At 45.7% G+C, this 13,727-nt stretch overlaps 1 protein-coding gene and 1 pseudogene across 1 annotated transcript in view; both read left to right on the top strand.

The window, feature by feature from the left end:
• Positions 1-4,887: 4,887 nt before the first annotated feature.
• Positions 4,888-13,154, top strand: LOC117074098 (annotated as a pseudogene).
• The window catches only part of ACBD3 (acyl-CoA binding domain containing 3), a 48,378-nt gene continuing 47,803 nt past the window's right edge, over positions 13,153-13,727 (top strand). The window contains exon 1 of the mRNA XM_033200756.1: positions 13,153-13,515. Within this exon, the coding sequence (XP_033056647.1) occupies positions 13,230-13,515 (286 nt within the window). The 5' untranslated portion in view covers positions 13,153-13,229. The remainder of the gene's footprint in view (positions 13,516-13,727) is intronic.

Genomic DNA, 13,727 nt, shown 5'->3' with positions numbered 1-13,727 from the left:
AAAAAAATTAACTAACCATTATCAATATCCTGGGAGATCCCACTGACAGGGATGGGGGTTTGGGAGGTGTGCTATATATGGACCTTGGCCTTCCAAGGATATACCCTTGAGGAATGCTCTTGATCAGATCTGTGGAGGGAAAATGATGGATTTCACCTCACATGTGAGCAAGATGCATGAGGCAAAGACCAGCCAGGGCTGGAGGTGCTGCTAGACCTTCAGGATGGGATCAGGACACACGTCAGGTTCTAGAAGAATGAAATCATGTCTATGCAAAAATTTGTACCTACATGTCCATAGCAGTTTAATTTGTATTAGCCCAGAATTTGAAGAAATCTGAAAGTCTATCTACAGGTAAATAGATAACATGCACCCTATGCACGTTGCTTAACCTCTATAATTTAGTTTCCTTTTTTTTTTTTTTTGGTACAGACAAGGTTTCACCAAAAAAAACAAGTATGTACACAATATAAATATTTTTGAAATTAGCCATAATCTTCCTTCCCAGTTAATTCTCAGTGACATTTAAAAATAATGCATGTGGAAGATTGGAAAATTCAAACAGTATAGAAAGTAGGAAACGAAAGGTTAAATCTAAAAGGTTTATGTTGCCAAAGCTGGTCTCGAACTCTTGGCCTCAAGCTATCATCCATCTCAGAACTCCAAGTGCTGAGATTACAGGTGTGAGAGACACCATGCCTAGTTTCCTAATTTTTATTTTATGTTTTAATCAAACTGAACCTGGAACTTCCTTATTTTTAAATGGGGACAGGCTGGGCATGGTGGCTCATGCCTGTAATCCCAACACTTTGGGAAGCCGAGGCAGGCAGATCACGAGAGGTCAGGAGTTCGAGACCAGCCTGGCCAACACAGTGAAACCTCACCTCTACTAAAAAAATACAAAAATTAGCCGGGCGTGGTGGCAGACACCTGTAATCCCAGCTACTTGGGAGGTTGAGGCAGGAGAATCACTTGAACCTGGGAGGTGGAGGTTGCAGTGAGCCGAGACTACACCACTGCACTCCAGCCTGGGTGATAGAGCAAGACTCCATCTCAAAATAAATAAATAAATAGGGACAATGATTCTTCAACAGCTATTGTAAGCTAACATGAGACAATGTATATAAAGAGTTCAGCCTAGTTCCTGGCACTTTTGAGGTGTTTGATAGCTATTACAGGCACTCTTTAATGGTCAGTTCTAATAGTTAGAAAGCTATTGAGATGACATCGGTTTCCTATAACTTCCTGGTATTGCTAAGCCAGGAATTCTGCATACTGTTTCAGTAATTCCGCAAACTTTTTTTTTTTTTTTAAGAGATGGAGTCTTGCTCTGTTGCCCAGGCTGGAGTGCAGTAGCATGATCTCAGCCCACTGCAACCTCCACTTCCTGGGTTCAAGTGGATTCTCCTGCCTCAGCCTCCCTAGTAGCTGGGATTACAGGCGCATGCCATCATGCCTGGCTAATTTTTGTAATTTTTTTTTAGTAGAGATGGGGTTTTGACATGTTGGCCAAGGTGGTCTCGAACTCCTGACCTTAAATGTTCCACCTGCCTCGGCCTCCCAAAGTGCTGGGATTACAGGTGTGAGCCCCCGTGCCCAGCCTGTTCAACAAACACTGATTGGGCATCTCCTGTGTACCAGGAACTAGGCCAGGTCTGTGAGCACAACCGAATATAAAAGAAGACCAGCTTGAGTTTACATGAGAGTCATTGGGATAACTATAGCCATCATGGATTCCTTGACATATCTCATTCTTAGGTTCAACCTCCTTCTCCCAGATCCTTTTACTGCACCTCTCACATCTTTTTGTTTGTTGATTTTAATTAAGTCTCAAAAATACCCCTCGTCCAGGAAGCCTTCGCAAAGTGCACTAAGCAATTATTACAGCCCCTTCCTGATCATCCTTTCAGCACATGGGGACCCAGTTCCCACTCTTCCTATTGGTGTGCACTTGCCAATTTTATTTTCTTTTTTGGGATGGAGTCTCACTCTGTTGCCCAGGCTGGAGTGCAGTGGCACGATCTTGGCTCACTGCAGTCTCCTGCCTCGGCCTCCTGAGTAGCTGCGATTACAGGTGTATGCCACCCCAGCTAGATAATTTTGTATTTTTAGTAGAGCTGGGGTTTCACCATGTTGCCCAGGCTGGTCTCGAACTCCTGACCTCAAGTGATCTGCCCGCCTTGGCCTCCCAAAGCGCTGGGATTACAGATGTAAGCCACCACACCTGGCCTGTTATATTATTGTTGCTAGTATTATTTAACTTCGTGACACAGCTCTGTACTCATTCTTCTTCCTACGTTTTTTGACTGCATACCCTTTGGTCTCCATATAAGTTCATAATTTGTCTATAGAGAGAATAGCAAGATAATTCAGTCTTTCCTCCAGCACGGCTGACTGCACCTTGGCTTTTTTATTGATCATTTAGAAAAGTTTCATTCTCCACAGTATACTGCCTGGGGCAGACCTGCCCAGAGCCCCAGGTTTGCCCCAGCTCTGCAGCTCCCATGCGGGGCCTCAGCCGCCTCCTCTTCCCCGCCAGCCCCATCCCATCTCTCTGACAGGAGGTGGAAACGAACGGGACTGGCAGCCCTATAAGCACTGAGCGGCTGGGGCAGCGCTACCCGTCTCCAGCCAGCAGGTGGGGCCGAAGGGCCCTGAAGCTTAAGCCTCGCTGGGTCTCAGCATCTTTTGATCAGAGGTGTCCTTTCCCAACCTTTCACATCTTCTTGCTGTAACTGGAGGATATTTTTTCATATTAATTATCATTATTATTACTATATGAATGTTAGTTTGCAAGACAAGTGGAAGAACGTTCCCAACATTGTCAATGTTATGGGATTATGGGAGACTTGATTTTTGTTTTTTTTTTTTTTGAGATAGAGTCTGGCTCTGTCTACCAGGCTGGAGTGCAGTGGCCCGATCTCGGCTCACTACAACCTCCGCCTCCTGGGTTCAAGCGATTCTCCTGCCTCAGCCTCCTGAGTAGCTGGGACTACAGGCATCCACCACCACTCCCGGCTACTTTTTGTATTTTTAGTAGAGATGGGGTTTCACCATGTTGCCCTGGCTGGTCTCGAACCCCTGGTCTCAGGTGATCCTCCCGCCTCGGCCTCCCAAAGTGCTGGGATTACAGGCGTGAGCCACCGTGCCCGGCCAGAGACTTGTTTTTTAAAAAACAAATTGCTGTATTTGATTTTTCTTTTTTTTTTTTTTGAGACGGAGCCTTGCTCTGTCGCTCAGGCTGGAGCGCAGTGGCGTGATCTCGGTTCATTGCAACCTCTGCCTCCCAGGTTCAAGCAATTCTCCTGCCTCAGCCACCCAAATAGCTGGGACTTCAAGCATGCACCACCATGCCAGGCTAATTTTTGTATTTTTAGTAGTGATGGGGTTTTGCCATGTTGGCCAGGCTGGTCCCAAACTCCTGACCTCAAGTGATCTGCCCACCGGTATTTGATTTTTTTTGTTGTTAGAATCATCATTACTTTTGGATCTGAAAAAAAATATGTATAATTTCATAACGGACAGTGGTCCTTAAGAGTGTTTTGGGGCTGTGCACAGTGGCTCATGCCTGTAATCCCAGCACTTTGGGAGACCGAAGTGGGTGGATTGCTTGAGCCCAGGAATTCGAGCCCAGCCTGGGTGACATAGCAAAATCCTGTCTCTACAAAAAATACAAAAAAATTTAGCCAGGCATGTGTGCCTGTGATCCCAGTTACTTGGGAGGCTGAGGTGGGAGAATCACCTGAGCCCACGGAGGTCAAGGCTGCAATGAGCTGTGATTATACCACTGTACTCCAGCCTGGGCAACAGAGTAAGACCTTGTCTCAAAAAAAAAAAAGTGTTTTGGACATGAAGACCAGAGAGAAATAATGATAGCAACTATAAAAACCATATCTTATCTATTTATCATATTTTAAAGTTTCTAGAGCATTTTCACAGAGATAAATTAACTCAGACCTATGAACATCATGTGATGAAACCAGGGCAGAAACAGTTTCTACTTTTTACAGATAAAGACACAGAGGTCCAAAAAGTGGGTCTCAGATTGCCATAGTTAAATGTAATGGACTCCCATTCCCTCACCTACTCTGGATGGCTCTGCTGGCTCTACTGACAGAGCTGCTGATCTCCTCTTTCTTGTCATCTACCTACGCTGCTCCTCTTCTGGATCTCATTATCTTCACCTGGACTGTAACGGGAGCCTCCATTCTGAGTTCCCTGCTACCAGCTTCTCCTTCATAACATTCCCTTGCATAAAATCCTTCACCGGCTCCCCACCACCTACAGGACCACCACGTGCCAATCCTTCTAGGCCCTGCATACCTGGCCCCTGCCGGCCTCCCCAGGCTCATCTCCTGTTTCTCTGCCCTTGCAGTAAATGCTCCAGCCAGGGCTAACTAAACATGCCAGGCTCTCTTGGACCTCAGGGCATTAGCAGATGGTATTCCTTCTGCCTATCCCATTGTTTCCACATCCTTCAGATGTAAAGGAGCACGGGGACCAATCAAATAATTCTATCCTCTGTGGAAGCCATCCGCAAACCTTCCAGATAGTGTGCATTTCTCTTTCTTCTATCTTAGGGAGTCACGAATGCCTACAGTGGTGCTGTAGACAGAATGTTTACCTCTTCCTAAAATGTGTATGTTGAAACCTAATCTCCAGTGTGTTGGTATAGGAGGAGGGGCCCTTGGGAGGTTATTAGGTCATGAGGGGAGAGCCCTCATGAATGTGATTAGAGCCCTTATAAAAGAGACCCCAGGTAAGAAAAAAATTAAATAAAATAAATAAAATAAAAGAGACCCCAGGCCAGGTATGGTGGCTCATAACTGTAATCCCAATACTTTGGGAGGCTGAGGCAGGTAGATCACTTGAGTTTAGGAGTTCTAGATGAGCTTGAGAAACCCCATCTTTCCAAAAATATACAAAAAATAGCCAGGTGTGGTGGAGTGTGTCTGTAGTCTCAGCTATTTGGGAGGTTGAGGTGGGAGGATCACCTGAGCCTGGGAGGCGGAGGTTGCAGTGAGATCATGCCACTGCACTCCAGCCTGGGTGACAGAATGAGACCCTGTCTCCAAAATAAAAGAGACCCCAGAGAGGTCCTTTGTCCCTTCTACTATGTGAGGACTCAGCCAGAGGATGGCCATCTATAAACTAGGAAGCAGGACTTCACCAGACACTGAATCTGCTGGAGCCTTGATCTGGGACTTCTCAGCCTCTTCAACGGTGAGCAATACATTTCTGTTGTTTTTAAGCTACCCAGTAAATGGTATTTTGTTATAGCAATTCGAGCAGACCAAGACAGTGATCAGGCAAGTAACAATATAAACTGATAGAGAGCTGTATAGGATGATAAACTGATTTATTTTTTTTTTGAGACAGAGTTTTGTTCTTGTGGCCCAGGTTGAAATGCAGTGGCGCGATCTCGGCTCACTCCAACCTCCGCCTCCCACGTTCAAGTGATTCTCCTGCCTCAGCATCCTGAGTAACTGGGACTATAGGCACACACCACCACACCTGGCTAATTTTTGTATTTTCAGTAGAGTCAGGGTTTCACCATGTTGGCCAGGCTGGTCTCGAACTCCTGACCTCAGGTGATCTGCCTGCCTTGGCCTCCCAAAGTGCTGGGATTATAGGTGTGAGCCACTGCGCCCAGCTGATAAACTGATTTTTATCATTTTATATAAAGCCAAATATAGGTCCATGATAGATAGCATGGATAGTGTCTGTCACTATGGGCTGGGGGACTATTGAAAACTTGAGCGCACATGTCTCTCCTGAAGAAGGCGTTCTCTACACAACTCCACCTCACTGTTGTCAAGCACCAATGTCAGGCCCACAGTTGCCAGATTTCTTAGTTTTTTAAGGTAAGTTATAAATCTGGATTTTTACATTAAAATTCCAGATTTTAAAATGCTAGCAACGAATTCAAATTTAAAGCATTATACGGGCTAATTCTTCCAAGCCAAATAAAAGATACTAGAGGGTAGGGTTTATCTTGGGAGCCCCGAGTGTGCAAACTCTCTTTTACATTGTAAGGGAACATTGTATAGAATAGTGGACAAAATTTACTAAAGGCTCAGTATGTGTCAGGGTAGTCTTTTTTGCTATGTTGCCCAGGCTGGAGTATAGTGGCATGATCATAGTTCACTATAACCTCAAATATCCACTTACCTCAGTCTCCTGAGTAGCTAGGACTACAGGTGTGCACCAGCACACCTGGCTAATTTTTAAAATTTTTTGTAAAGACAGAGGCTTGCTGTGTTGCCCAGGCTGGTCTCAAACTCCTGGCCTCAAGTGATCCTCCCACCTTGGCCTCCCAAAGTGCTGGGTTTACAGGTGTAAGCCACTCTGCCTAGCCTCAAACAAGTCCTTTTCTATCTGCTTTACATGTATAGTATTCATAGATTCAGTCCTCTCAACAGCCTAAGAGGCGGATAGTATTATTATTTCCATTTTATAAAGGAGGAAACAGAAGTAAAGTAACTGGCTCAAGGTCACGAGTTAGTAAGTAAAATTCCAGCACTGGAAGCCTGGCCCTAATTTGGTGCTTCTGCCACAGTCTCACCTACTGGACCATAAACACCTTGGGTATAGACACCACAGCACTCACCTTTATATTCTAAAATACCTGGTATATAGCCAGGCATGGTGGCTCATGCCTGTAATCCCTTTGGGAGGCCAAGGTGGGCGGATCACAAGGTGATCACAAGGTGGGTGGATCGAACAAGGAGTTCGAGACCAGCCTGGCCAAGATAGTGAAACCCCGTCTCTACTAAAAATACACAAATTAGCTGAGCATGGTGGTGCACACCTATAGTCCCAGCTACTCAGGAGGCTGAGGCAGGAGAATCGCTTGAACCTGGGAGGCGGGGGTTGTGGTGAGCCGAGATCATGTCACTGCACTCCAGCCTGGACAACAGAGCAAGATTCCGTCTCAAAAAAATAAAAATAAAAAATAAAATAAAATGAAACAAAATACTTGGTATACAAGGCACTCCTTACATGTATGTTGAGCTGAACTGATATTGTATGTAATAGCGTAATTACACCTTCATTCATTCACTCAATAAAACATTCTGAGTGCCTACTATGTTTCCTATCCTGTGCTAGGGACTGTGGAAGAGAGCAAAAGTCCTTTCTCTCTAAGTGCTTGCAGTCAGGAGTACAAAATAATTTTCACTACTAAAGGGTACTGCATTACTAAATAAGACTAACTACAAAACTTTACTGAGTACTGATTATCAGTTCACCAGAAAAAGGAGGAAACAAAAAGTTGAACTCAGTCCCTATCTAGTGATCCATGATATTTACAGAAAAGATGAAAATATGTGGAGAGAACAAATGGAAAGTCTAAATTTCAGAAAGCATTTCAGAAATGGTAAACACTTCATCTGGAAAATTATTGAATGGAATGGAGCTTAAGAAATTCACACAGCAAAGTTGGTGGATTGGAAAGTATCCTTTTTTTGGCTGGGTGCGGTGGCTCATGCCTGGAATCCCAGCACTTTGGGAGGCCAAGGCAGGCAGATCACCTGAGATCAGGGGTTCGAGACCAGCCTGGGCAACATGGTGAAACCCCATCTCTACTAAAAATACAAAAATTAGCTGGGCATGGTGGTGCATTCCTGTAATCCCAGCTACTCAGGAGGCTGAGTCAAGAGAATTGCTTGAACCCAGGAGGTGGAGGTTGCAGTGAGCCAAGATCGCGCCACTGCACTCCAGCCTGGGCGACAGAGTGAGATTCCATCTCAAAAAAAAAAAAAAAAAAACTATCCTTTCTTTTTTTTTTTAATGAAAGCAAGTTTATTAAGAAAGTAAAGGAATAAAAGAACGGGTATACCATAGGCAGAACACCCAAAAGTATCCTCTTTTATAAAAGAACAGACATGGAAAAGATACTTGAAAGGTTTCAAAAATACACCTTTTTGATCAATCTGTGTGCCTCCTCACATATAAAAGACAGGGATATAGAAAAACAGGTAGTTGGCGGGCGTGGTGGCTTACGCCTGTAATCCCAGGACTTTGGGAGGCTGAGGTGGGAGGATCATGAGGTCGGGAGATCGAGACCACCCTGGCTAACACAGTGAAACCCCATCTCTACTAAAAATACAAAAATTAGCCGGGTGTGGTGGTGGGCACCTGTAGTCCCAGCTACTCGGGAGGCTGAGATAGGAGAATGGCGTGAACCCGGGAGGCGGAGCTTGCAGTGAGCTGAGATTGCCCCACTGCACTCCAGCCTGGGCTACAGAGCAAGACTCCATTTCAAAAGAAAAAAGAAAAAAAAGAAAAACAGGTAGTTGCACTGAACTGTTTATGTAAGTTAGATTCTATTGTGACAAGCGCATTATAACAAAGATCTATTGAAAAACCTTGGGGGAGGAATTACAAAACAGTAATGGATGTCTGTTATCTTATGGTAATGGTTATACAGTTATATGCCTGTGCCAAAACTCGTCATATTGTAAACTTTAATATTTGCAGTTTATTATACAACAATTACACTCAATAAAGCATGGGAAAAACACATTTCCTAAACATGCTATTCAAAGTGTGGTCTGTAGACAGCAGCACTGGCATCACCAGAAAGCTTATGAGAAATGTATTCTCTCAGGCCTCCATCCATACCTACTGAGTCAGAATCTGCAGTTTAATAAGACATTCAGGTGAGCCTGTCTGGAATTCATCTCCCACAGTGAACTGTAAAGGGAAGTTATACTCTCTAATTATTTTATTTTTTAGAAACAGGGTCTCATTCTGTCGCCCAGGCTGGAGTGCAGTGACGCCATCAGGGCTTACTGCAGCCTTGACCTCCCAGGCTCAAGTGATCCTTCCACCTCAGCCTCCCAAGTAGTTGGACCCTAGATGCATGCCACCATGCCCAGCTAATTTTTTATTTTTTGTAGAGACAGGGTCTTCCTATGCTGCCCAGGCTGTTCTCAAACTTCTGGGCTCAAACAATCCTTCTGCCTCAGCCTCCCAAAGTGCTGGGATTACAGGCATAATGCACTGTGCCAAACCCTAATGTTTTTAGTCATTAAGGGCAACCACCTACACAATGGCCCTTGATGGTTCTATAAGCAAGAGGTTCAGATGCTCGGTCTGGAGGATGTTTGGGTTTTCCAAGCATATTCAATATGTTAAGTTATAAAACAATAAAAAAGTCCATATAATTTTTTTAAGGTATGTCTTTTTTTGAGACAGAGTCTCACTCCATCACCCAGGCTGGAGCGCAGTGGTGCAATCTCGGCTTACTGCAACCTACACCTCTCAGGTTCAAGCAGTTCTCCTGCTCAGCCTCCTGAGTAGCTGGGATTACAGGTGCCTACCACTACGCCCGGCTAATTTTTGTATAAAAAGTCCATGTAATTAATTAATTAATTAGCATATTTTACCTACCTTCCTAGGTGTATTCTATAGGTTCTAATAATTATTGTATACTATTTTGTTTGTTTGTTTTTTGAGACAGAGTCTCGCTCTGTCCCCCAGGCTGGAGTGCAGTGGTGCGATCTCGGCTCACTGCAAGCTCTGCCTCCCGGGATCACACCATTCTCCTGCCTCAGCCTCCTGAGTAGCTGGGACTACAGGCGCCCGCCACCGCGCCCAGCTAATTTTTTTTGTAGTTTTAGTAGAGACAGGGTTTCACCGTGGTCTCGATCTCCTGACCTTGTGATCTGCCCACCTCAGCCTCCCAAAGTGCTGGGATTAGAGGCGTGAGCCACCGCGCCTAGCCTTGTATACTTTTTTTTTTAAATAACCTTTTTTTTTTCTGATTACAAAAGAAATGCTTATTGTGAAAACTTGGAAAACAGAATCTATCATTTCATGAAGAAGGGTTGTATTTACCCTACTCATTATCATCCCAACGGTTACTGAATGTTAAAGGTAGGACGCTCAGCTAAACACAAGGGAATATATTTATAACATTTTGAAGGTTAGGCACATAATATGCATATTTTTAAGCTAATGAAAGCTAAATATAAAGATCCAAGCTAAGTGGGAAGAACACAGACATTAGAGCAGTAGAATTAGTTTTTAGTCCCCTACAGCTAGAAGTGGGTTTATCATAAAGTTAATGAAGCTCAAGCTTCAGGGCGCCTTGCTTACACAGGCCCCTCCCAAGGCCCTTAGAGTGGCCTTAGCAGTATACGCTTCTGTAAGTTTTGAGAGTAGGATATTCAAGACCTCTCTCTTCGTTTCTAACTTCCCTTCATCATCCTCCGGAGTCTGGTTAGGAGGTACTAAATTGGCTATAGGCTTTGTGGGGGATTTGGCTAAGGAGACAATGAATAGGGATACATTTAATTTGGAGTTAGTGGCATGCATTTAAGTGGTTTGCAGTCACTTCTGCATGTTGTTAAATTTTTGTTCACTGTGGGTGTAGGAATGGCTTTTCGGAATATACCTACTGCCCATTATGTCAATTTAGCCAGCACCATGTCACAAAAGTGCAAGGCCAGAGGGGGAAGGAGCCCTATGTTGCCTGACACAGGAAGTACTTGGGTAGTGGAGGAGAAACAAGGTTTGGAAGAAAAGAAAGAGCTAGTAAAATTCTTCCATTGCTTTTCCTTCTCTGGGGACGTTGCCTATAGGCACACAGAATGGTCCAGCGTTTGACATACTGTTGTAGGCTTTCCTACAATACAGCTTCTAACGAAACTAGGCTGTCCTGAACCCCTGGTAATAGAATTGCTTACCTTTATACCAAGAAGGCTGGGAAAGCACCAAAATCTGCTGTGGTGTGTACCCAAGCAGACTTCAAGGGGTTCGTGCTGTAAGACCCAAAGTTCTTACGAGATTGTCCAAAACAAGAAAAACCATCAGCAGGGCCTATGGTGGTTCCATGTGTGTTATATGTGTTCGTGACAGGATCAAGCACGTTTTCCTTATCGAGGAAAAGAAAATCATTGTGAGAGTGTTGAAGGCACAAGCACAGGGTCAGAAAGCTAAACAAAAAAATGAAGGTTTTTTGAGTAATTAAAATTAGAAGACTTAAAAAAATGCTTCCAACAATCAGAAGTGAAAAATTTTAAGGAGAGGGATCAATTTTCTCAAAGCCTAATCAAAATGAAGGTTCTCACTCACTGAGAATCTAAGTCATATCTGCAATTATAACTGCACCATACTTCTGTTTTTATGTGAATCATGCAAAAGGGAATAGATTAGAATCCCTATATTTATGGGACATAAACTTATAGTTGTACTACAGTGAGTCTGTCTGTATGTGAAGCTATATGTCTTATTCACCGTAATGGATCAGATGCTGTCTGAATATAGCATACAAATCTTGTCCTGAAAAAACTCTCTAGGGCTTCAGTAAAAACCACACACAAAATTGTCACTGAAGCAGCCAAATGGCCATAAAATCTCATAGCACATCTATGAAACTTGAGAGACGTTTCCCAAACTGAACAATGGCCCTAAAAAAGTACATAACAATATCAGTAATGAGTTGTGATGCTGAAATAAACTTACAAACAATTATTAAGAAACAAATGTAATCAGCCATACTGGAGAAAAGACTGATCTTTCTCTTTTCTTTACAGAAAATTACAAAATAGGCCGGGCGCGGTGGCTCTCACCTGTAATCCCAGCACTTTGGGAGGCTGAGGTGGGCAGATCACATGAGGTCAGCAGTTCGAAACCAGCCTGGCCAACATGGGGAAACCCTGACTCTACTAAATTTACAAAAATTAGCCGGGCGTGGTGGCAGGTCCTGTAATCTCAGCTACTCAGGAGGCTGAGGCAGGAGAGTTGCTTGAACTCGGGAGGCAGAGGTTGCAGTGAACCGAGATTGTGCCACTGCACTCCAGCCTGAGTGGCACAGCAAGACTATCTCCAAAAAAAAAAAAAAAAAAGGTTACAAAATAATTGTTATAGGAAAAGGCAATCAAAAGTATGCAGCCAAAACAAAGGTGGGAAAAATGATCATAAATGGTGCTCCCCAAGTCTGGAAACACAGGTGAATATACATAATGTCGGGGGAGAATTCAATCTTTTAGAAAAAAATAGGTTTCCCGGCTCTCAGAAGCCCTGTAGAAGAATATCAGGCAGTCAATGAAAATATTACAGTTATGTGTGCGATGTTTGTGGGTTTTGTTAACTTTTAAAATGTCATTTGTTATTTCTTTCTCTTTCTAAATATACATTCACTTTCCCACCCTTCTGCACATTTCAGGCTCCCCAACTCCCATTGGTCCCGAACTCCCCTCCCCCCGCATCCTTTCGGATCCCAGTTGCTCCAGGTTGGCAGGTGCTACCACCCCCACCGCTGGGTCATTTCAGTACCTCCTAATTTCACCTTAACGGATCAGATCCTGTCTGAATGTGGCATACAAATCTTGTCCTGAAAAAACTCTGTAGGGCTTCAGAGAATAACTGAAGGGGTGAATAAGCCATTTCAGTACCTCCTAACCAGAGGAGGATGATGAAGGGAAGTTAGAAACGAAGAGAGAGGTCTTGAATATCCTACTCTCAAAACTTACAGAAGCGTATACTGCTAAGGCCACTCTAAGGGCTTTGGGAGGGGCCTGTGTAAGCAAGGGGCCCTGAAGCTTGAGCTTCATTAACTTTATGGTAACTTTTTGTACTCTTTCCTAATGAGGGTCCCCACAAATTGTATGAGCTGCGCTTCCTGCAAAACCAGGATCAGCCCCTTCTGCAACCTCAAAGTCACTGAATTTCTCTGCAGTCTCAGTTTCTCCTCTTTTAAAAATTGGGAATTTGCCCTGCATTTCCTCAGAGTTGCTGTGAAGGCCAAACGACATTGTGGTGGGCAAAAGAGCTCTGCAAACCACGCAAGCCCCTGCAAATGTGAAGGGTCTCTGACCTGGAGGGTTGGGTGCTGGCCAACCTCGTCAATCCTCCCTGCTCCGACCCCCGCGCGGGGATCCACTGACCCCGCCCCTGTTGGGCACTGACAGCCGCAGCACCGAACCGAAGGGTGGGGGTGATAGCACCCGCCCACCTGGAGCAACTGGGATCCAAAAGGATGGGGGGGGTGGGTTGGAGTTCGGGACCAATGGGAGTTGGGGAGCCTGAAAGATGGTCGCGGAGCCGGGGCAACTGATGGTTCCGGAGGGGGCGGGGCACCAGGCCTCAGCCCCTCTGCCGGAGCCCTACAGCCTCTTCAGCAGCGGAAGTTCCGGTATCGGTAAGCGGAGGTCAGAGGTCAGCAGGAAGTCGATACGTGGCCGCCGCCTGTCCCCGCCGAGGAGGCGCAGCAGCCAGAGATGGCGGCGGTGCTGAACGCAGAGCGACTCGAGGTGTCCGTCGACGGCCTCACGCTCAGTCCGGACCCGGAGGAGCGGCCCGGCGCGGAAGGCGCCCCGCTGCTGCCGCCACCGCTGCCACCGCCCTCGCCACCCGGATCCGGTCGCGGCCCGGGCGCCTCAGGGGAGCAGCCCGAGCCCGGGGAGGCGGCGGCTGGGGGCGCGGCGGAGGAGGCGCGGCGGCTGGAGCAGCGCTGGGGCTTCGGCCTGGAGGAGTTGTACGGCCTGGCACTGCGCTTCTTCAAAGGTGAGCCTGGCCAGCCCCACCCCTGCCGCTTCTGCCCGGTCCCAAGAGCCCTGCACGGGCTGTGGTCTCCAGGGTGACTGGACCAGACTTGCCCTCACCCACTCATACTGGGCCGTGGTGACTCAAGCGGGGTTCCCTCCTTGGGGGTACCCCAAGTTTGTCACTACCTGCTTGGCCACTAGGTCACACCCCTGACGAGCCTGCAACCTTGG

This window comes from Trachypithecus francoisi, unplaced genomic scaffold (genome assembly GCF_009764315.1).
Source record: "Trachypithecus francoisi isolate TF-2019V2 unplaced genomic scaffold, Tfra_2.0 Lachesis_group5, whole genome shotgun sequence".
Taxonomy (NCBI): Eukaryota; Metazoa; Chordata; class Mammalia; order Primates; family Cercopithecidae; genus Trachypithecus; species Trachypithecus francoisi.
This window is presented reverse-complemented; position numbering and strand designations above follow the sequence as displayed.